The sequence below is a fragment of the Pavona decussata genome, unplaced genomic scaffold (assembly GCF_977016875.1).
Source record: "Pavona decussata unplaced genomic scaffold, jaPavDecu1.1 SCAFFOLD_52, whole genome shotgun sequence".
In the NCBI taxonomy this organism is placed as follows: domain Eukaryota; kingdom Metazoa; phylum Cnidaria; class Anthozoa; order Scleractinia; family Agariciidae; genus Pavona; species Pavona decussata.
The window spans coordinates 2,266,687-2,289,888 of NW_028145474.1; the positions used below are offsets into that span (position 1 = coordinate 2,266,687).

The following is a 23,202-nucleotide window of genomic DNA, read 5'->3' on the forward strand; positions in this document are numbered from 1 at the left end:
GATGATTTACCTTCAGCTTTTTTTCATCCCCATTTTGTCGGTTACCGGCCATACAAAAGAGAAACATAGAAATTGTACCGAGAAGGAAACAACGCGCTTAGTAGTAAACCAAACGGTCGAATTTGTGTAAGTCAACGCCTTGTTAGAATTGTCGTTTTTCTTTAAAAAGGTTAAACTTTTATTTAAGCCATACAGCCACCATACAAAACTAGGTTTTAAGGTTGTACTTACCTCAGACTCTTGATTATTTTCCATTGTCGTTGTTGAAGATGAATAAGTAACTCTTTGATTTGCTTCGAGCGCGACTCGCGTTGAAAACTGAAAATTCAAAACTCGGAACTTCTCCGTCAACCTAAGAATGATAAAAATTCACGGATGTCTCGCGTCGAAAGTGCAAAATAAACTAGGTATCAGTGTGGTATACTCTACGACGTCATGCGTCGAAAATATATTGTACCGTGAATCACGAGATCCACGGTTGACAACCAAGGGCGTTGGCTGGCTTTGATCGAGAAACAAAAAAGTTGTTTTCGACTGATCCTTGCTGCCTGATACTCTAAAACCAAGACCTGACCTTTTCAGCCCGTTGGGGGAGGGGGGGGGGGACGAACCCACCCAACTCCCCCAGCCTATGGGCCAACATTTTTATAAACTTTAAGGGTTATTCAGCTGCGCTTGTCAGAAGATTTCCATCTACAATAGCTCATTGAATTAGATAACCAGTTTTAATTCCATAGTGTAAAATTCTTTCCTAGATCAAGCTTTGTTTTGTTGGTGGGATGTGGGTGGGGGGTTGGGGGTTGGGTGGGAGATAGGGTTATCTACTGGTTTGCTGAAAATAAACCTACTCCATGTTAGCAAGTTATTTAGCAACGAACAATTCACTAAATTTAAATTTCTGTAGTTTTATTTTGCTTATTAAAAAACACAATTAACTCAACAAAAGACAAATAAAGGTAAAATGAAGAGTAACTTCCATCTTCCAAAACCGTCGCAAAGTTTGTGATTTGGGTCATTGTTTCTTTGTTCGTTTCGGTCGCTCGAAATCAAGTGAGAATTAGTTATAACTATAAATGTTTATTTAAATGAAGAAGTATGAAATTGTGCGAAACGAAACCGGAAACTTCGTCCGAAGTTTCATGTCCGAGAGAAAATGTTCCGAGAATTTATTTGTTTACTAATGCATTCTATAATCACGTATAAACTGAACGGTTTGACTAACCAATTCTGATAAAGAGAAAACCACTTGTTAATTAACCTACTTTTCCCCTCATTGAAGATGCATCATAGTTTAAAAGAATACGAGAGTAATAAAAAAACTGCAGTGGCAAAATTTTTTGAGGAGAATTTTAAAAATATAATAATTAATACTAAAAATAATTGCAAGAGCCAAGTCATTAAAATTTGGATTTATCGCACTCTGTTGTCTAAGATGGTCTAATTACGTATCCTTTTCTGTATTTTTAGTCTGTATCTCAAAGCTCACTCCTTTCAGAGGTAGCCGAAGCTCCAGCCAAATATCGGCGGGGTTGTGTTACAAGGGTTCGAATCATGTTGATCGTGGAGGCAGCCTGGCCGAGCGGTCAGGGCGCCGGACTGGAATTCCGGAGGTCCCGGGTTCAAGTCCCGCTCTGACCGCCTGGTGGAGTTGTTTCTCGGTAGCCCCGAGTTCAACTCCATCGCCGCGCTGCGCTTGTGATTAGCCAGCTGGTTTGCCTCCTGCCAATTGCCCGGGGGGTACTCCAATAAATTTGGGATAGGTGTGTGCTAATCTCGTACCCAGATCTCCCACGGTCACATTTCGACATTCCCGAACCGACGACTGAGATCGGGGTACGAGATTAGGTGTGTGCCGCCCAGGTTCTTAAACCCTGACCCTATTTAAGGATGAGACAAACGGAAATTGATACCCTATTTAAAGCCCTTTATTACGGAGGGAACCGCACTTTACACCTTTTTCTCTTACAAACGAACACAGATCCATACGACATCACATCACGTGCTCATCTTCAAATCTCTTATACATGATACAGTGCTCCAGATGCCAGGTACTATACATAGGAGAGACTAAACGACATCTAATCGACAGATTTGGCGAACACAGACGCGCAATCGAAAAAGCCCTTAAACAACGTCACATTGATCAACCTACCGCCGTTTCAGATCACTTCAGTCTTCCTGGCCATTCAATCAACAACATAGAACTCATTCCCCTAGAACTCATTAACTCCAACAGAGACGGCATTCATAAAGCTAGGAAAGCATTTCTAATCTCCAAGGGCAAGACTCTTGAACCTTATGGAATGAACAGACGCGATGAGACTTGATCTGTCTACCGTACACGTTTTAGCTTTCTTTGTTTAACAACCAATCACATGTCAACTTTTCATTTGTATCGTCTTTAAATATTGTAACTGTTTATTTCCAATTTTTACTTAGCTTTTTGCCGCCCCTGAAGAAGGTTAGCATTGTCTAACCGAAATATTGGGCAATAAAATTATTTTAGCTGTCCGATCAGCCTTGCATTTGATTTTACGTTTTATTCAACATTGCTGATCCTGATCTACACAAAGATCCGGCTACACCTTTGCTGCTGTTTGTACAAGTGGTCCCTGCACTATTCAAGAGTTACCTTAAAGCTCAAACCCGAACAACAACACCCTATTCAAGGGAAAAACAAAAACTAAGAATTTAATGTCGTGAACGGCTTTATTTCGTTCCTGTAACATCGGAGGTTAAGCATCAAGCATAGAATACTGGAGTAAGCCTAGTTTAATAATATGCCATCATAACCATGGAACATCTTTCAGAGAAGTTTGGTCACCATTGTGACAGTGTTATGCTGATGCAACTTAGGTACCCTTTCTAACGATCACGCCGGGAACACAATGCCAACACGTGCAAAAATGATACCCTATTTAAGGATCGAGACTCTCAAAAACCATACCCTATCGGGCGGCACATACCAGGAGCCATAATCCTGATTATGGCTCCTGTGCTTAATTATCTCTAAGAAAAATGCGTGGTTACCCCCAATTTTCTTTTTGGATTTCAATTGCCCTTGCTAAGATCTGCCTTTTCCGCATAGTCATAAATCGTGCAAAAATACTTCGGTATCAGAAGGCACAGTCCTTAAATCAACTCAGGTGATAAAACCAAACATTGATTTCCACTTCCCTACCGACGCAGCAGCACAGTTTGTTTATAACCTATTTAATTATTTAGATTGATAGCTTTCTTGTGCTTTTATTTCAGTTCTCAATGGTAATGCAGTATGATTACAGACACACTGCGACAGCTCTCGTGCGCGGAAGCCAGGAATTGGAGGAGCGGATGGTCACACTGAAACATAAGCTACATATTAACTTTGGCCAAGTGCAATCACAATCTTAGTTATTGAATTCTCCTTTTTCACAGTAACGTTAAATTTTGATGTAGACCAGATAATGATAATCTGGCCAAATTTGACAGTCTTGTTTTTTTAGAAGAGCGAAGATATAGTTCGGTTGAGTGTGTGAGAATGTGTCAGACGTTTGTGCGGTGACGGGCAATTTGTACCCTTTTCCATACCCTAACCCTACCCCTAACCCTAATTTAAGGTTCTCTTACCTACATCAAAATTATGCATCACCGTGATAAAGGTTAATGCTGGTTGATTTGCCCGCCTAGGGTCACACGCTCAAGACTCCGGCGTTCTGGTTCCCGCCATCAATGTGGCAAGACTATTCATGTCTCGAATCTGCACGAGTTAACTTTTAGCCTATAGGAGAGCTAGTAGTTATGGTGCGGGCGAGTTTGTCTTAGGCAAATGTACGTAGAAAGGCTAGCAAATAATTGATTATGAATAGGGAAATAGCAGTGAAAAACAATCTCGATTTAATAGGAGAGGTTATTCAGCGACCCCAGCTGTGGGTATTTTAAAAAAGGATCTTCTATAAATTACAAGAAGCAACAAGTTTTAACTAAGGAATAAACAAACGTAGCTAAATATTATGTGCCAACAATTTTGTGTTTGTACCCTCAAGTATGAGGGCAGGTTATATTGAAAAATAAAAATATTGTTAGTAAGTACAACAGATAACCAGAATCTATTGCTAAGTAAACTAGACTACAACTGGGACACACGAGATCATCGAATCACAGATTCACAGGTGAAAATTCTGCATCTGATTCTAATTATAGGGGCGTTGTCATGGCGATTTTGTTGTATTTTGGTCAAAACTGAGGAAATATTTGACAAAGAAACTTTTTTTCTAATAAGTAATGCTTTAGAAATACACAGGCAAGTAAAATCTAGCGATATAGTGTTCAATTCCGACGTTCCGGCGACGTCATAAAGCCATTCTCGAGGAATGAATAATCTAAGATCTTACTCCGTTGAACTCGCTTATATTATTCATTCCTTGAGAATGGCGTCATGACGTCGCCGAAACGTCGGAACATTATATCGCTAGTTTTTACTTGCCTGTAAACTTTATTCTAACATGAAATTGTTGTTAGAGCGCCGGGAAGAAATCATTAAGGAATTTATCCGTGAAGGAACAAACTATAATCAGTTTTTACCGACGTCTCTCAATACACAGGAGGAACTTGAAAAAATTGGTCGATTTTTTCAAGTTGCAATCCTTTTCCATCCTAGCCATCCGCAGTCAAACATAATCAATACTAGTTTCTGTGCACTAGTAAGGTTGTTGTTAACAAACCTGAACCATTATTTTGACGAATCCACCGTGACACAAAAAAATAGATAACACTGTCCCTTTAAAAAACAAACATAAGCAGCTAAATATACTTTTAATATTTCAGACAAAAATATGTGATTTTCCGGGATCCTTTTTCCAGGTCAGGCTTCTAAATTTTAATTTCAAGGGCAATAAAATTATTTTAGCTGTCCGATCAGCCTTGCATTTAATTTTACGTTCTAAATTTCAAACCCACCTTCAAACTAGGTCTCTAGAATCGATACCCGTTTCTGTAAAACCCATGCCCGCGTACAGACTTGCAGTCAAAAATGGTTCAAGTCTATGCCCTATTTCAGACAACAGCTAAACCATACACCACACACCTATATAGCTTAAAATACAAAACTGCTTTTGTATTTTCACGTCCAAGTGACGCCTGGCACGAGGTCTTTCACAAGAGAGATCCGGCAAAATTACCAGCAAGTTTTAATAATTCCTGCGTTGTGTGGACCTCTGCATTTAAAAGTTTTTTTTTTTTTATATAGCTTACATAAGGGCGTACCCCCCAGGGGTACTAAGAGGTGATTTTTATCCTCGGCCGGTCTTGGACCTAGCCTTTCGGGGGACGTTTCGCATTTCCCCCAGCGGCGATGAGCGAGGAGAAAAGTCTGTTTTCGCAGGCTATGTAAGCACATGAAATGGTCAGAAAGCAACGCAGAGACATCATAAGGTATGTGCACTTTAATGAGTGTTTTTTATTAATTTATTATTGTTGTTTTTTGTTTTGTTTTAAGAGTTTCATCGAATTCGAACTCATAGTAAAATACCCATTCTTCCTCGTCTTTGTGCCCCTGGGTAAAATGAGGCAGGCTGGGCACGAGGTACTTTTAATGTATAACTACATGAAGTATCCAATTGTTACAATATGGCGGCTATACGGAGCGTGCGTTTGGCAAACAAACAAACTAAAACATCCTTCTATTATAAGTCATGCATCTTTCAGCAAATATGGCGTGAACATTGCTCTTTTTCCTATACGCCAGGTGAGGGTTTTAAGTTTTCAGCCGAAATTAACTGGCGAAAGTGCGAGCTCAAAACACAGGACACCTTTAACCTGATCTGTAGATTCAACATAAGGACGTTGACACCGTTTTATCTTTAGTTTGCAGCGCACTTTACCGTTGACGTGCATTTTACCCCTTGTGTACATTCTGCACTTTATTTGTTTAGCTTTTCTTAATTCATTTCAATACAATTTCCATGGTAAAAAATGTTGGATTGTAGAAATTGTATAAGGTTTATGTAAGCTTACATGTACAGGTGAGACATAGGGGGTGTTTACATGTGAAAAACTTGCACCATTTCGAGTTTCATGCCGAGCTGACATTGTGATTTCATACCGTGTTTACACAAAGGGATGAGACTTTATTTTATTCAGTTCCCTTCTCCCCTTTCCTCTCCCTCCATAGAATAAGGATTGTTTTGAAAAAAAAAAATAAATAACAAACAGCAAATGCCCAATGGCGCTGGACAAATGAGCGGCAAGATTTCCGCACAGTCCCCTACATTAGTTATATGTTTATATTTTGTGGCTCAAACTCTATTCACTCTCGTTCTTTGTGTAAGAGGGTTAGTATAACATTCGGGCATGTATAATTTTAAAATGTATCTTTCGCCAACAAGCTGTTCAAATGCCCCACAGTACAGCTAGAAGAATAAGTTATTTATTAGATTCTGGGCATACCTTTATTCCAGTGGAAGCCAATTTAAGTCAAACATTTCAAATAAGTTAAACTTCTCTGTATTGCTAAAGAGTCACTTATTTTGCTGTGATTGTTATTTGAATTAACCACCCCAGGCTTGCCTGTTGATGCTAAATTAATAAGCAGAAACTGGAACTTTTAGAATTTAGCATTTTTGAAGTTTCAGAATTTTTCAATTACTCAGGTATCCTGCACATAAAATTTGCATACCATAAATGAAACTTCCTTTCAAAAACTTTAAAAAGCGCTACAGCAAAAACTTGTGAGTAGTAACCTGAATTTGAAGAACCTGTAAGCTTAGTAGTGTTAGGCTAAGATTTTGAATTTAGTAATTCCATAAAATTTATTTTTAAGACTTAGAGTTTATAAGTAAAAATTAACAAAATAAGCTCTCAGGTATAGGGAAAGGCCAACATTTGATATCATCTAATCAGTTATAGCAAATCCAAGAAAACTTGACTTATTATTTTACGAAATGAAATACTATTGTATAACAATACTGTGTCAGTTGACGCTGGACTGTTCAAAGTGCCATATGTTTTTAATATTGTTTTCACACTGTACTGGAGAGTATCTGTATTATTATTATTTTTTTAATCAAGAAAATGAGAACCTGTTTATGAACCTGTATAGCCTACATTTCACCATTTATATAAGAACCTGTTGAGGCTAATTTGGAAAAATACAGGTTCTTATTCATGGGTTTTTACTGTACATGAAAGCAAAATCCTACCATGTAAAACTTTATCTATTTTGAATTCTGTCAGGATTAGGAACCACTGCATATAAACAGCAGCATACGTTGTATCTCACAAGGTTGCTTTTGGACAGTTTGCTCAGCCACAGGTTTGATGATGCCTTGCAATGTCTGGTTGGATTGTGTGGAGTATGTCGAAGAACACCTGAAATGTTTTGGAGGGTAATGAAAAATATTCATTATGTGTACTAAATTATCATTAATGAAATAATTCTATTAAAATTCTATTGCTTGAGAAAAGGGTCCATGTAACTCTGACTACATCTGTAATATGATGAATGCCTCTGAAATGTTGACACTGGTCTGTCATTTTGGCATCAGTCTGTAACATGTTTGAAACTGTGTGTGATCATTTTTATGTACATACATGTTGTAGGTTAAAATGAATCCCAGGTTAAAATGATTTCAACCTAGGTTGATTTTGTATTTTCCTTTGTTTCAGATGTAAATTACTCAACCTAAACAAAGGAAAATACAAATCAACCTAGGTTGAAATCATTTTAACCTGGGATTCATTTTAACCTACAACATACACCTGTAACTACAAATGTAAACAATACATCATCAAGGCTGCTGCTGATTGAAAATATGAAGCAGCCCACTATGCAAACAACTGAAAAGTTATGGATCCCAACCTGTGAAATTCTACAGGCTACAGTGTAAAATACAGGCCCAGAGCAATTTCTTGGGTGTCCCAGGCTACAGGGCTCCAGTGAGGCAGCAGCCTTGATGCTTATCCATCAACTACAAAGAATCTGACTTGTGGAACCATTGTTTTTTTCTGTAGACAGGTTGTGAGGTCATGTGTAACCAGCCAGGAAGCTATGCCCACATGAACCAGTTTATCAAGAATATGTTTGTGATTTGTGTCCCATATCAAAAGGAACTCTTGTTGGATTTTGCCATGTACCTAGTGAAGCATGAAAATGAACGATTTATTCACTAAAACGCAACGAAAACTTAGGCAATACATTTCATGATTCTCGACCAGAACGTCGAGCAACGTTTTCATAACATAAACTCGGACCCAGTGTCCACTCATTGGAACTTAGTCTCCACTCATACACACGCAATGCGCCTTACACAAAATGAAACGCGGAATATAAATTTTCAGTTCGGAACATCCTCCCGCCCGATGCAGGGAGTGCATCACATGTAACTTGTCAACAAAGTTCAATAAAGTTCAACTAAAATGTTCAACAATGTCTCATCAAGTTCAATTAAGTTCAGCAGCTATATCAGCATCACAGGCTTCAAACAGGTGTAGCCGCTGCACTGGACGGCGAGTAACACTTCCGGATGAGGTCCGCAGGGTGACGGACCGGACAAGTCCATCGCGGCCTGTGTGGGTGTCTTCCACTCGTGCACGTGACCATTGACCCCGAGCTACACGATCCTCACTCACAAGGACCAAGTCACCTTTACGGATTTCACGACCAATCTTATACCATTTCTTGAGGGGTGTCAGGGATTTCAGATACTCTGCATGCCAACGCTTCCAAAATCCATTTACGAGCCTCTGGTGATACTGAAATCGTTTGGTGAGGGCTCTTGATGTCTGTTCTGAAACATGAGTGTCTTTAGTCGGACACACTTGAAGGTTTCTGCCAATCAGAATCTGTGCAGGGGTAATCACACTGTAGTCATCAGGGTCTGCACCCAGGTAAGTAAGAGGACGACTGTTCAGTTGTGCTTCAATTTCAGCCAAAATAGTAGTTAACTGCTCGGCATCTAACATTGCTTTGGCAAATAGTTTCTTCAATGGCGTCTTAACACTCTTTACAAGTCGCTCATAAAACCCACCCCACCATGGGGCCTTCTCCGCTATGAACTTCCACTGAATCTTCTTTTCGGACAAAGCACTCTGGGTTTGGTCTGATTCCAATACTCTCCAACATTGCTGTAGCTCCTTGTTAGCAGCCTTGAAAGTTTTTGCATTATCTGACCAAATAATGCTGCACATTCCTCTTCTTGCAATCATGCGTCTCAAAGCAAGGAGAAATCGCTCAGTCGTCATATTACACACCAACTCTAAGTGTACCGCACGGGTAACTGCACATGTAAATAAACAGATATAGACTTTATCACCACTGTCTTTCAAATACAAAGGACCAGCAAAGTCTAGTCCCACATTAGTGAACGGGGGCGCAGGCTTAATTCTGTCTTCAGGAAGTGGTGCCATCCGCTGACCAAAGGGCTTTGTTAGGTAATGGCGACATATTACACAGTTCCTCAGTGTCTGACGGACAGTCGATCGTCCTTTGATCAACCAAAATTTCTGTCGCAAAACTGACAAAGTGTGTTCAACTCCAGCATGAAGCTCACGGCGGTGAACATCATCAATCAACAACTTAACAACAGGATTGTTGGAAGGCAAGATAATAGGATGCTTCTCCTCTTCTGGTAACAGTGACTTGTGAATTCTTCCTCCAACACGAAGAAAACCACTAGTAGGACACATAAACGGGTTCAAATTGGCCAGGTTGCTGTCCTTCACTGTACCATGCCGTTTACTTGACGTAATTTCTTCAGCAAAACTTGCTTCTTGTACATGAAAAATCAACCATTTTTCTGCATTTTGCATCTCTAAACCAGTTAAAGGGCTGTCAATCCTTTCCTCCTCTTTCACCCTTGAGTTTCTAACGAATCTTCTGATCCAAGCAACAGTTCTTAGCAAGCGACCGTACTTACTGAATCTTGTGAAGTCAATGAATGGCTCTTTGGGTTGCACAACACAACTGACACTAGCTTTACTCTTCCTCTCTGGGTCAACATTTTCCCTGGAAGGCTTTGACCTCAAATCCTCGGGCCAATCTTTTTCGGACTCTTGCAACCAAGAGGGTCCTTTCCACCACAAATGACTCTCTCTTAACTGACTTGCAGACAAACCTCGGGTAGGTAGATCCGCTGGATTCTGCGGTCCTGGACAGTACCTCCAAACACTGGGATCTAACAATGACTGAATTTCAATAACACGATTGGCAACAAATGGTTTCCACTGTGAGGCGGCTCCTCTGATCCAGTGTAAAGTTGAAGAATTGTCTGTCCAACAAACAATGCGGTTTATGGGACAATCGATTGCACCTTTGACATAGGTACAAAGTCTAGCAGTAATTACAGCAGCCATCAACTCTAAGCGCGGAAGTGTAATCTTCCTTACAGGAGCCACTCGGGTCTTGGACATTACAAGACTGGTAGATGCCTTTCCATCTTCACTAACAACTCTCAGATAAACTGCAGAGGCATAAGCAACTTCCGACGCATCACCAAATGCGTGTAACTCAACTTTAGGATTCTGACTTAATGACAAATCAGTGTAACATCTTGGAATGTGAACGTGTTCAAGTTCTGAAAGTTCTTGAACCCACTGATTCCATTTCAATGAGACTTCCATGGGAATTTCCTCATCCCATCCAACACCTTGGGTCCACAAACTTTGAAGAATCAATTTTGACCTCACTGAAAACGGTGCGATTAGACCAATCGGATCAAAAATCTTTGCTGCTAAAGATGCCACTTTTCTTTTTGTGTACACTGTCTCTGATCTGGACTTAACAATGTCCGCATCAATTGCAAAGACAAGGCTGTCAGTTATCGTATTCCACTTTAAACCTAATGCTTTTGTCATTGGATGTGCTTCTGCTAAATCACTCTCCAGGTTGACGAGACTAACTGCTGCTCTGTCCCTCTCAGGTAAAGAATCCATAAGCTCAGACGAATTGCTTGACCATTTTGTCAAATTAAAGGCAGCTTTCTGCATAAGCTCAGTTGCACTTTGCTGCAATTTCAGTGTTTCCTGCACATTGTCTCTCCCTGAAGCAAAGTCATCAACATAAGTGTTCCTTAAAATTTCACTTGATGCAACAGGGAATGTTCCTTTACACCTTTTCACATGCTCTTGAATAGTACCAATGGCAAGAAAAGGACTGGAAACAACTCCAAATGTGACCCTTGTCATTCTGTAAATCTTAGGCGTGGCCTTAGGGTCCAAATCTCTCCATAGATACCGGTGTGAATCCATGTCTTCCTCTTTTAACCGGATCTGTAAGAACATCTTCTCTATGTCACCCATGATAGCTACATGATTCTTTCGAAAACGCAGAATAATTCCAACTAAATCTGGCTGCAATGCTGGGCCTGGCTCTAAGCAGCTGTTCAGAGAGACACCATTGCTATCTTTAGCTGATGCATCAAACACCACTCTTGTCTTGGTTGTCTGCTTGTCTTCTCTAATGACCGCATGATGGGGGAGATAAAACACAGGACGCCCATCTGTCGGTGTAACTTCATCACAAGGTACTTCTTCAGCAACACCATTCTCAACATACTTGTTAATCGCTTCTCGGTATGACGTAGCTTTCATTGGCTCTTGGAGCAGCTTCTTTTCTAGATTGTACAACCTACTTTCCGCTTGCCGGTAATTATCTTTCAATGCAACACGATCTTTCTTCCACGGTAAGGATACTTCATAGCGACCATCATTGTACGTTAGAGTCTCTTTAAACTTCTTCAAGACCATATCTTCAACATGAGTAGTAGAAACTGAACTTTCAGCAGGTCTAACACCAATGGACTCCAAATCCCAGAACTTTTGAAGTGTTTCATTCAATTGTTCCTCAACACCAATTTGAACATTCATAGACACAGTGCATTCTCGGTCATGACCACCTGTTGGTCCACAGAAGACCCAACCCAAAGTTGTGCGAACTGCAACTGGTTCACTGGAACGTCCTCTTACAATGTCTCTTGTCACGAAGGAATAATAGAAATCCAAACCAATAAGCACATCAATCTCCTGTTCATCTCTAGGGAACTCTTCAGGAAATACTATGTTCCGAAGATGAGACCATCTTGCTGGATGAATATCCACAGCTTCAGCTGGCCGGCATATTACTGGTGTAGTAAGCGCTTCAATACACTGAGGCTGTCCAGATTTATCAACAGGTGCCACAGTAAATGTAATTCTCTTCCGCAAAGTGTTCTTGGTAGCCTCTCCTCCAAATCCAGAGACAACGATTTTGACACTCTTCCCGTTAAGACCAAGCTCATCAATTACACTCTGCCGAACAAACGATGTTTGAGAACCAGGATCAAAGAAACATCTCACAACTTTTGAACACCCATTCACTCCACACAAAATAGCTGGTACAGTCTGCAGAATCACCTTTCCACCCGAGCCCACTGCAACAGAATTTGCCACAACTGAAGATGACACAGGAGGACCTGATGAAGGGGATGGTAATTCAGGGACTGATTCCACCTTAACTTCTTCCAAGTGAGGTCGAGCTGAATCTTGATGCAGGAGACTGTGATGTCTACCTTGGCAGTGCTTGCATGGAGGCTTCTGGCACACTTCAGCTCTATGACCAGATTCAAGGCATCGGAAACACAGACCCTTAGACGTTGCCTTTCTGAACCTTTCTTTTACAGGCAATGACAGAAAACTGACACATGACTTCAAACCATGGTTTTTGGAGCAAATGACACACTTGCCCTCTTGCGTTGTCGCACATAATGCAGAGGTGGATGACCTTTGCGAGCGGTTAAACTTGAAACGATTTTCACGATTTCCAGGATTTTCCTTTGCTGGAGCTTTCGAATCAAGAGAAGGAGGTTGGGAAGACTCTTTAGCTCTAATCAGTTGTTCCAAGAAAGTGAACAGTGTTTTCACTTCTACACAGTCCTGCTTAGCTATTTCCTCACTGAGCTCCAGTTCCCATTTTTCCACAACTTCTTTAGGTAGCTTGTCCACGATAAGGGGCACCAGAACAGGAGCCAAAGTTTCAGATTTAAACTTTTCACCCATGGACTCGACAGAACGAACGTGACCTATCACTTCATCGTAAAATTTACGCATGGAGGCTGCATCATCACAGCTCAAACGTGGCAAATGGATCAAGGATCTTACATGTGCATCGAGGATTAACCTTGTATGCCCAAATCTTTCCTTCAGGATTTCCAAAACTGGCTGGTAATTCGCTTGTACCACTGCAAAACCTTTCACCGCTTCAGCAGCCGAACCCTTTAGCGATCTCATCAAATACTCTAATTTTTGGACATCTGCCAACGACGCATTGTCGACTACCGAAACTTTTATCGACTGATAATAGGGTTGCCAACTCAAAACATTGCCATCAAAGGTTGGTAGATTGATCTTGGGTAGCTTAACTTGTACTTGAGAAGACGACTGAGATACATGTGGGTTGCTTCCCGCCAATTTCACTTCTGGCAAATGTTTACTTGAAAGATAACTCGTCATTTTCGCCATGCTTTCAATCACACGCCCTTCATACTCATTGTGACTCTCACACTCGGCATCAATGTCAGCATCTTCCAACATCGTGCACATTGTGCCTTGCACTTCTTGCAAATCGCTCCATTTGCTTGCGATGTTATCTTTCAACACTTGAATTCGTGCATGATTATCTTGTTGTGACAGGGCTTCGTCGACTGACTTCACCGTGTCTGTTAAAGATTTTCTCAGAAACCTTCTCTTTTTCTTGACAGCTTCTAAATCTTTCGACATTTTCAAACACCGTTTAAAATTCCACTGCAAATCCACTGAAGTTCCACTCGATCAAGGTGCTGCAACACACGTGTTTTGGCGCCAATCGCCAAGATGCGAAAACCCACTTTTTCGCGGCAAGAAACAGAAGTCCAACACTCCTTTTCGCTTGACCGATCGTCGATACTGTTCATCCGACTCAAAGGACCATGAAAATGAACGATTTATTCACTAAAACGCAACGAAAACTTAGGCAATACATTTCATGATTCTCGACCAGAACGTCGAGCAACGTTTTCATAACATAAACTCGGACCCAGTGTCCACTCATTGGAACTTAGTCTCCACTCATACACACGCAATGCGCCTTACACAAAATGAAACGCGGAATATAAATTTTCAGTTCGGAACAAAGCACAATTCAGACACAACAGAAGCACAGGAGTTACTCACAACAAAGCTGTCTGATAAAGCATTTCAATCAAGTGTGCTTTTAAGAGCTTACTCAGGACTCTTTGGTTATCTGTCGTGGAAGAAATGCAAGCTACAGTTGGAGAAGAAAGATTTAGATGTTGAGGATCCCGGAGGTTGGAGTCATGAGGCTGAAGGTGGAACCATGATTAACCTTAAGCAACAAATGGACTTTCAGGCAAAGCGAGCTTTAGTTTTGTTTGGTGATCTAGTGGAACATGATGGACTGTGGGACATTTTTATAACAAAGCAAGTTGATATGTTGAAATATTATGACAAATCTGACGAGGCAAGGAAAATCTTGGAGCGATACAAGGAGAAAAATCCAGAGAATCCAAACACACACAGGTAACACAACAAATTTGTTCCAACTGAATTGGTTAACATATCTGGGAGAGGTACTCACCTCTAATCAGCTGTATAGTTACATGTATGTGTGAAGACAAAGGGTATACTAATGTTTTTCAGCTGTTTTGGTCGAAAATAGGGTACAGATTTATCCATTTTGGTATGAAAGTCTGAAAAGGGTATGAATTCTAGATACCAGAATCTAACATTTATCTGTCAATGATTTGATTTTAATTAATATTAAATATTAAATAATGTTCCTATGGCAACAAGACTTTGACAACCCATTTATTCCTTAAATTTGGATTTTTTTATCTTTTTCATGAGAAATTTTAACTCTATACTTTATTCTTGTAAGTTTCACATTTTTTCACCGTGTTGATTCTTTCTTATTGGCTTGGATGAACTTTGAACCAATTTGGAAGGTTTTCTGTAGTTTTGGAGATATCAAGAAATACAAGACAGCAGCTGTTAGAACAACAAGATAATTCTGTGATGCTCACAATATGATGTCATCAGCGGTGTATGACATTTGCAGACTGCAGACTGCAGACTGCAGACCGCAGACTGCAGATTGTAAATTGTTTTCACCAGTTGTAATTTCTCTTTGGTAAGTGTATACATAGCACTGTATACTTTCGAAAATTCTCAGACCACTGCAATAATTTATTTAGGGGTGAGATATTATAAGCTTAATAAATCTCTAAGATTTTGGTTTTCACACTGAATACGCGCATTACTCATTAAATAACCAGCATCACTTTAAGAATTATACTAAAACTACCCTCTAGAGCCTTTACATGATGTTATTTCCTTCGCGAAAAAACATTGGTTCGGTGTGTGTTAACACCGAATGGTTCTGCGAGCGGTGTTCATATTATTAATTGCGGATTGAGTGGATAGCGTCTATTACACGTAGTTTCTCATTCACAGTATTTAGATTCCTTCCATATCACAAATACGGCCGACGATTTATTTGTATTCCAGGGTTTAGTTCATTTCTGCTATATTCTAACATTCCACAGACAAATGGCTCAAACAAATCGGATGTTTATATTATGTTTCAATATTCACTTCCCGCGCGCCGTACAAACAACGGGTTAGGCATTCTTGTGCAATATTCCACCGCATTCCAAACTTTCTTTGCTGAAGAATTACTTAATAGATTATTATGATAATCATACAACGATAACATTTTCAGCCAAAGACAATTTGAGAACGAGGCTGTTGTAACTTAACGCGGGAAAATCAACCTCGTGCCCAGGGCCCCAGGCCAATGCTGATTTTAATTTTTTTTTTTTTTTTTTGACGTTGCTTTATTGATGATGACGTCACTTTTATTCTTATGTTTCAATGTGTATTATTTTACAATTAACAGTCTGCAGTCTGCAGTTTGCGGTCTGCAGTCTGCAGTCTTTAGTCTGCAAATGTCATACACCGTGTCATCAGTCCCCTTAATGCAGATTCATAGGAAACAGTTTGGGACATACTATAAACCCTTAAGGTGTCATTGCTGCAGCCTCAATGGCATGGAAAATGTAAATTGGCATTGCTTGGAAAAGGGGTCCTCCCACCCCAGGTTCAGGAAAGAAAGAAAATCCAGGCTTTTGGTAGGATTAAAGTGGCTTACCCAGTTATAGTGGATTAATAATAATAATAATAATAATAATAATAATAATAATAATAATAATAATAATAATAATCATAAGTTCTATTAATACATATAAACTGTTTGAATGTAATGAAAATGATTGCATATCCTATGTTTTACTTTCTTAAATATTATACATGATCAAGATAGCAATAAACTAATCTAAAAAGGACTATAGTAAAACCTAACTATCCTGTACTAAGTGGATTGATTTTTTTTTAGATATTTGTATTATTTTCTCAAGAATGAAGGCACTGATAAGCAAGAACTTTGTCGTGTGCTTGAGGAGTTGCTGTGTGTTGATCCGACTAGTGAACTGAGTGAGGAATACACCAAGCTGAGAATGCGTCAGACTGGTGAGTTGAGGACAGTGCCTCATAACATTTTGTTTTGTTTTTGGCTAGGCAGCAAAATCAGATCTTAGCAGGGGCTGCTGGAACCCAAAAAGAAAGTTGGGGCTAACTACATATTATTTTTTCAGAAATAATTAAGCAACAATAAACTATTTTAAACACAATGTATGAATTTTTGTTATCCATATGTTTTACAGTATCTCTGAAATATCTGTGGTTTCCCCTAATTTTCATCTTGGATTTCAATAACCCTTGCCAAGACCTGATTTTCCAGCATATTTATAAACCACCTGCTTAGTTGTAGCAGGCACCTGCACTGTTAAGAAACCCAAGGTTCTCAGACTATCCGGAGATGTGCAGAACATATGCGCAGTAGGAAAATGACGTACTCTCCTTAAAATGTACAAATAAAGACTGCATTTATGGTTTCATAGCTCCTATGGTGAAGTAACACCAAATCTGACAGAACAGTTGACAATTCTTTACAATCTGCTGCATTAGCAGAATGATGCTTCTGACATTTTCAGCATAACAGTATACAGATAGAGGTATGTTGTATGAACCTAGAGAATGACTTGACCCAGTCTTCTTCAGCCAAGTGGCTTGAGTCATCATCATCTTCCATATTCTTCTCTTGGAGAGTTGGGCTGCATGCTCTCTTTTTCCAGGATCCCTTCTATCGTCTGCTGCTGATGCTGCCTTCACCCACATTCTTAGTCCTCTTTCCTTCAGCTCCCTCTCCACTGTTTTTCTTTATGTCTCCTGCAGATGACTGAGCTTGTTTCCTCTTTCCTTGTGGTATCCAGGATCCCTTCTATCGTCTGCTGCTGACGCTGCCTTCACCCACATTCTTAGTCCTCTTTCCTTCAGCTCCCTCTCCACTGTTTTTCTTTATGTCTCCTGCAGATGACCGGGCTTGTTTCCTCTTTCCTTGTGGTATCCAGTATCCGTTCTATCATCTGTTGCTGAAGCTGCCTCCACCCACATTCCTAGTCCTCTGTCCTTCAGCTCCTTCTCCACTGTCCTTCTCCATGTCTCCACAGATGACCCACCTTGTTTCCTCTTTCCTTGTGGTATCCAGGACCCTTCTATCATTTGTTGTGGTATCCAGGATCCCTTCTATCGTCTGCTGCTGACGCTGCCTTCACCCACATTCTTTGTCCTCTTTCCTTCAGCTCCCTCTCCACTGTTTTTCTTTATGTCTCCTGCAGATGACCGGGCTTGTTTCCTCTTTCCTTGTGGTATCCAGGATCCCTTCTATCGTCTGTTGCTGATGCTGCCTCCACCCACATTCTTAGTCCTCTGTCCTTCGGCTCCCTCTCCACTGCTTTTCTCCATGTCTCTGCAGATGACCTAGCTTGTTTTCCCCCTCCTTGTGGTATCCAGGTGAGAGCACTGCATTGGTGTGAGTGGTGGTCCATTGTAAGGACACTGCCTAACCATGTCCAAGTGGGTTGAGTAGTGTGCAAAAATAATAATAATGAAAATTATTTCCAGCTGGTGGGAAAATGAGACTGAACTCCTTGGTCTAGGGAAAAGTGAGGAGGAGGTGGGCCAGATCTGAGAATTCAGCCTATGCAAAAAAAAATCCATTTGGAGGACTCCTGTTTTGATTAAAAGCAGTTTGTGATTTAGAGAGATCGGTGATACAGTGTAACCAGGCTGTAGTGCATTCCATTTTTTTTGGTCCATATTTGTTAGATGTTTATCTGGTTGTGACTCAGCCCTCATATTTTTTTGTGTGTGCTGGCAGGGTTGTCGCTAAGCGCCGGCTGCCGGCGAAATTCGCCGGCTGGGAAAGAGGTCATCGCCGGCTGAATTTTGGGTGACAAGCACTTGGTTAAAAGGGCAATGAACAGTTCTTTAGTTACCCAAAAGCAATTGTTCGATTTAAAATAATACATTTCAGGAGAAAAGGTTGAATAAACTCCTGACTACCTTGAGTATCGATGCCATAAAGTAATTGAAATAAAGTCTTGTTTTGAGAACTTGTTTACCGTGTCCTCTTTCCGTTTTCTGCGTCCGCCATCTTGTCAACAAGAAGCTTGGTAGCCCCGGCATTCAAAGCAGTGCGAAAGATTGGAAACGAGTTTGTTACCAGGTATTTGTGTCAGATCGGAGAAAGAAGAAGCCTTTCTCTAGAGCATGACAGAGAAAAAAAACACGAAGGACCTTCTTCGTAATGTTTTTATACAGCTTTTAATTGGTTAAATTTTATTGCTTATAACATGTTTATGCTCATGAATAGCAAGAAGAACTGGGCAAACGGAGGAACAACTGAACAAACCAGAAACGTAAACGGTCCGCCGAGTGCTCGCCGGCGAAAACGAACGAACGAGAAACCGAGTGAACGAACCCGCGAAACTGGATGAACAGCTGAACGACCGAGTGGACAGCTCTTTTGTTTGCAGTTCTAAGCGTTTATAAAAATCGATTTTCTGATATTCTAGTGCAAACTTAAAAGCACTTATCTTTTCGGAACGAATGGAAAGCGATGTAGCTTTCGTTCTCATTACTTTAATGTTAAGTAAATGTTGAAAATCTTACGCACGTATTTTCATTTTTAATGTTAGAGTATACACGGCATTCATGAAAAACGGGTTTTAGTTGGATTAGATTAGTTGTAGTTAGGTTTTGAATTTTGTTTAGGAGAGTTAGGTTATTTCTAATTTTTATACTCCTGATAGATTTTACCGTGTTTAAATAAAGAACTGTTCTTCTAGTGAGCTCACCAAAAAGAGAATTAAGAAAACAGCATAGATTGACGAACTGAAGTAAAACAAAGCACTGTCTGCTCAGAAGCCAGGTCTGTCATTCTCCTTAGGGGCACAGTGAACAGACCTGGTAGAGAGTTCAAGGAACGCCAAACAACGAAAACCACATGAAGGAAATATGGAAACGTCAAAGCGAGGGAGAAAATTTTGAATAAATGCAGGGTGAATCTCGGTACCACACGTTTCAAACTGCGGCACCACAGCTGACCTTCTCTTTAATGGTTCTTTCCTTTTGCATAAAAGAGCCCCTAGATTTCACCAGAGTGCACCAAATTGAATTAAAATTTTCAAAATTTCCTGGGGAGGCCCCCCAGACCCCCCTAATGGGAGGGGGCGACCCCCTCCCATAACTACCCCTCCCCGTCGGCTATGCCGACGGCAGAAGGTACTTCGCGCGTTCTTTAGCCGGCTCAATTTCTCTGCTAACCGGCAGACAAATTTCTTAGCTACAACCCTGTGCTGGTATACACTTTTGTTTTGGAGTTAAGATGTAGGGTTACTGGGAAAAGTGCCCATAATGATGAAATACAGTGGAAACCGGTGGGAAAAATTCTGGGGCCACCTTTTAGAAGTAGGTTAAGTCCACATTGAAAAAATGGGGCAAATCTGAGCCAAAGAAGCAAGAAAGAACCAAACAGGCTCAGTAAGTCTGTTGTACACAGAGCTCTTTATTCACAATAGGAGATCTGTCCATAAACAGTACATGTTTAAATCTAAAAATGAGATATCTGTGTGCAGGATTATTTATTTGGTACAGGATTTATTTTAAGCATCCTCATCATCCTTATTCTTGCTTTATACACAATCATTTTACCTTCAGCTAACGCTTCTATTTTATTTTATTCCCACTTTTATTGCAGATCAATCAAAAGGACTCTTTGATGCTCTTGCAGTTCTCTTCCTCAAGCTTGATCATGCTGCTTGTCGGAATTGTGCTAAAACCTGGGAGACATTTGCTGATACTCTTCAACTGTATTTTACCACACGTAAAGAGGACAATTTGGACGAGCTCTGGGACGAGCGAGCTGACTGGTGGCCAGGATTTCACTTCCGTCAAGATCAGGTACCAGACAAAGGTTGTGTGTCTGTGTTTGAGTGGCAGCTGACTCAACATAAGGCTGAGGTTGCAAGATGGCTTCTTGGGAAAGGTACAGTGAGTGCTTCATTCTTGCTTTCCTTGTCTGTTTTCTTTAAAAAAATTTGTGTCGCAGTTCCAGAGAAATGTATAACTAACTTTGTTTTGACTACATTTGCTTGGCTGATTTAAAATCAAACTATGACTAAAAGCAAGACAACCACACATTTTTGGTGTAATGGGGGGACACCGCTCAGTGATTTGCACGACAGGTGACTTCGCTTGCATGACCATTTCAAGGCCTCACTTCTTGGCACTACGAGCTGCAACCTAGGTCCACGCACTGCTGCGGCAGTGTACCCGAGGCCAGCAACGTGCCAACTTAAGAAGAGTATTGACAGGTCAGAAAAAACTAGAAGTGCTACGAGCTGTAACCTTGGCCAGCAACGCGCTACTGCGGCCGCACTACGAGCTGAAACCTCAGGCCAGCAACGCACAAACACCTAGTGACTAGACTACCTGTAGGGTCTCACTTATCTACCCAGCAGAGCTGGATCGGACAAGACTGTTGGCCAGTAGAAAAGTGAGAAAAACAATAAATTGAGCTTGCTTCAGGAAGTCACTGCGCAGACTTAACCGCCACCCTCCTACAGAAGTGTCCCCAAGTTTATTGAATTAGTGCAAACACCAACAACAGGGAAGGAGGGAGGGTAAATTTACAAGGTTGATTTTGCAGTCAGTTGGACAACTACCAGAAATGTGACTTGAACCTTGTACAGTACATTTTATATAGTTAGACAATGATCAAAGCCTAAGCCAATCGGTAAGGCATTACCATTAAGAAAGCTAGACATTGCAAGATAAGAACTCGGACATGAATGAGGGTATTCACCAATCAAACCACTTAGCAAGCATGAAATAAACTGCAACTAGACAGTTCCCCAATGTTACAACCGATCCAAGCATTTAAAGCGACAACAAAGAGATAAAGATAAAGGTACAACAGTAGAATGATTCATTACATAACAAACTTAAAGCCCGCAGGGCATCGAGTGTCACGCTCCGTTAACTGCGTTTTACATTTGTGTTGCAAAACGATCTTAATAATATTATACAATGTAGGCCACAGTGTATAATCATTCCAGACATTATGAAAGCATAAATTTTGACCATCTGGGAACATCTTTGTTATGTAAAGCTCGGTAAGAAGCCTCTAAACATGTTCCCTATTCCAACCAAAGCTTATAAACATGTTCAAAAGTCATTCTTTTTAAACAAGTTTTGTTTTCTTCACAGAAGTTGGTCACTTGTTTTTTCATTTTCAAATTTAACATAGTGAAGGCAAAACCAAGAGCTTACTTGAATCCTATATAAAAGTCAGTCTTTCAGTTGTCGATCACTGATTTTCATTTTCTTAAACATGGCATAACTAAGCAAGTGTGAATGGGGCATTAGTTTAAGGTTCAAGATTAAAAGTGGCAAACTTTCAGTGCACATCTCTATCATAGTCATCTCTGATAGTCGCCAAAACTTTTATACAAAACTTGAAAACATCTGGTAGTGGTATGTTCAGGAAACAAAAAAATCACCAAATTTCTGAGATTTCTGCGACATATGAAAACGTGGTGACTTCACAAAACATTGATTATTCCTCATGTTTGAATTTCATTTCTTATCAGGGGAAGCCGGGCTAAAGACAAATTAATGGCTTTTTTTTAAATTTTGAAAGTGGTGAAGAAAATGGATTTTCAGTGAAATAGAAGTTAGTTCGCAAAGTTCTGAAGCTCCGGTTAAGCTCAACTGTTCTATGCATTTCACGTTTGTCTCGGATGCATTCAGTATTTGTCCGAGAGGGATTATAAATGAGTCTGAAAGTCTGGCTGATGAGTCTGACACTAAATAAATGTATCATTCCATATTGATCTTGACACATATATTATGTGTTTTCCAAAATAAATACAACCATCATGTCTCCACTCATCCAATCTTAAGTAATTTTGTCATGTAACCTTTGTATATTTTTTAGGAAACCCTTTCACCAAAGATGTAAGGTGTCAAGAGACACAGGACAGTGACATTGAATCATGTTCAGCTAAGAGTGCCACAGCATCACCAAGAAAAAGAAAAGCCGCTCGGATGGTCAGTAGTGATTCACCATCTTCTCGGAAGAGAAAAGTCAGCCACTCCTCTAGAGAGCATGGAGCAGGTTCCTCTTCCACCAAAAGAAAAATGCCTTAAATTGCAACTGAAATGAATTTGAAGCTGTCATGAAAACAATTTCCCAATAAAGAGAGAAAGTTCTGGGATTGTCCATTTTGAGGCCCCATTAGGGGGGGTCTTAATATCCCGTATCCCTGTAATTTTTTGACCAAATATCCTGTATCCCATAAATTCCGGTTACAAATATCCCGGAAATTAAAGTATCAGCCATTTTTCATATGCTACTTTTTTTTTTTAATTTTTTAAATTTTTTTATAAATAAACTCTAGTGAGCAGCACACAGCAACAGATCAGCCGGTGAGGGAAATTATCACTTTCCAACAAGGGTGTGAACAGCGAAAAAACAAAAGCAAACAATAAGCAAGGAACCGCACAACGAAAATGCTGCAGGCATACGCAGGATCTGTATTTGGTAGACCACTCGACTTGTGTCGATGTTCTACTTTTTTGGTGTGCCCCACTGTGCTGACGAGAGCCAACCAGCTCGAAACAGCTGTCCACGGTTGCCGCATTCTGTTGATTCTCGGTTTGGTCTCTATCATGTCGCTGTCGTGTTAAGTTTTCTATGCAGTCCGATCAGCCTTGCAGAAATTTGAGCGAAAC

The 23,202-nt window shown here is 40.3% G+C and overlaps 2 protein-coding genes across 2 annotated transcripts in view; one reads left to right on the top strand and one right to left on the bottom strand.

Annotated features, from left to right (window-relative positions):
• Positions 1-23,202, bottom strand: part of LOC146480890 (uncharacterized) — a 126,573-nt gene that overhangs the window by 86,067 nt on the left and 17,304 nt on the right. The window lies entirely within an intron of this gene.
• LOC146480896 (TATA box-binding protein-associated factor RNA polymerase I subunit A-like) lies at positions 5,579-22,680 on the top strand. The gene is made up of 7 exons (XM_085109281.1): positions 5,579-5,725; positions 7,213-7,364; positions 7,990-8,115; positions 14,111-14,526; positions 16,400-16,533; positions 20,165-20,452; positions 22,406-22,680. The coding sequence occupies exons 1-7, from the start codon at positions 5,608-5,610 to the stop codon at positions 22,615-22,617; spliced, it is 1,446 nt and encodes a 481-aa protein (XP_084965407.1). The 5' UTR covers positions 5,579-5,607; the 3' UTR covers positions 22,618-22,680.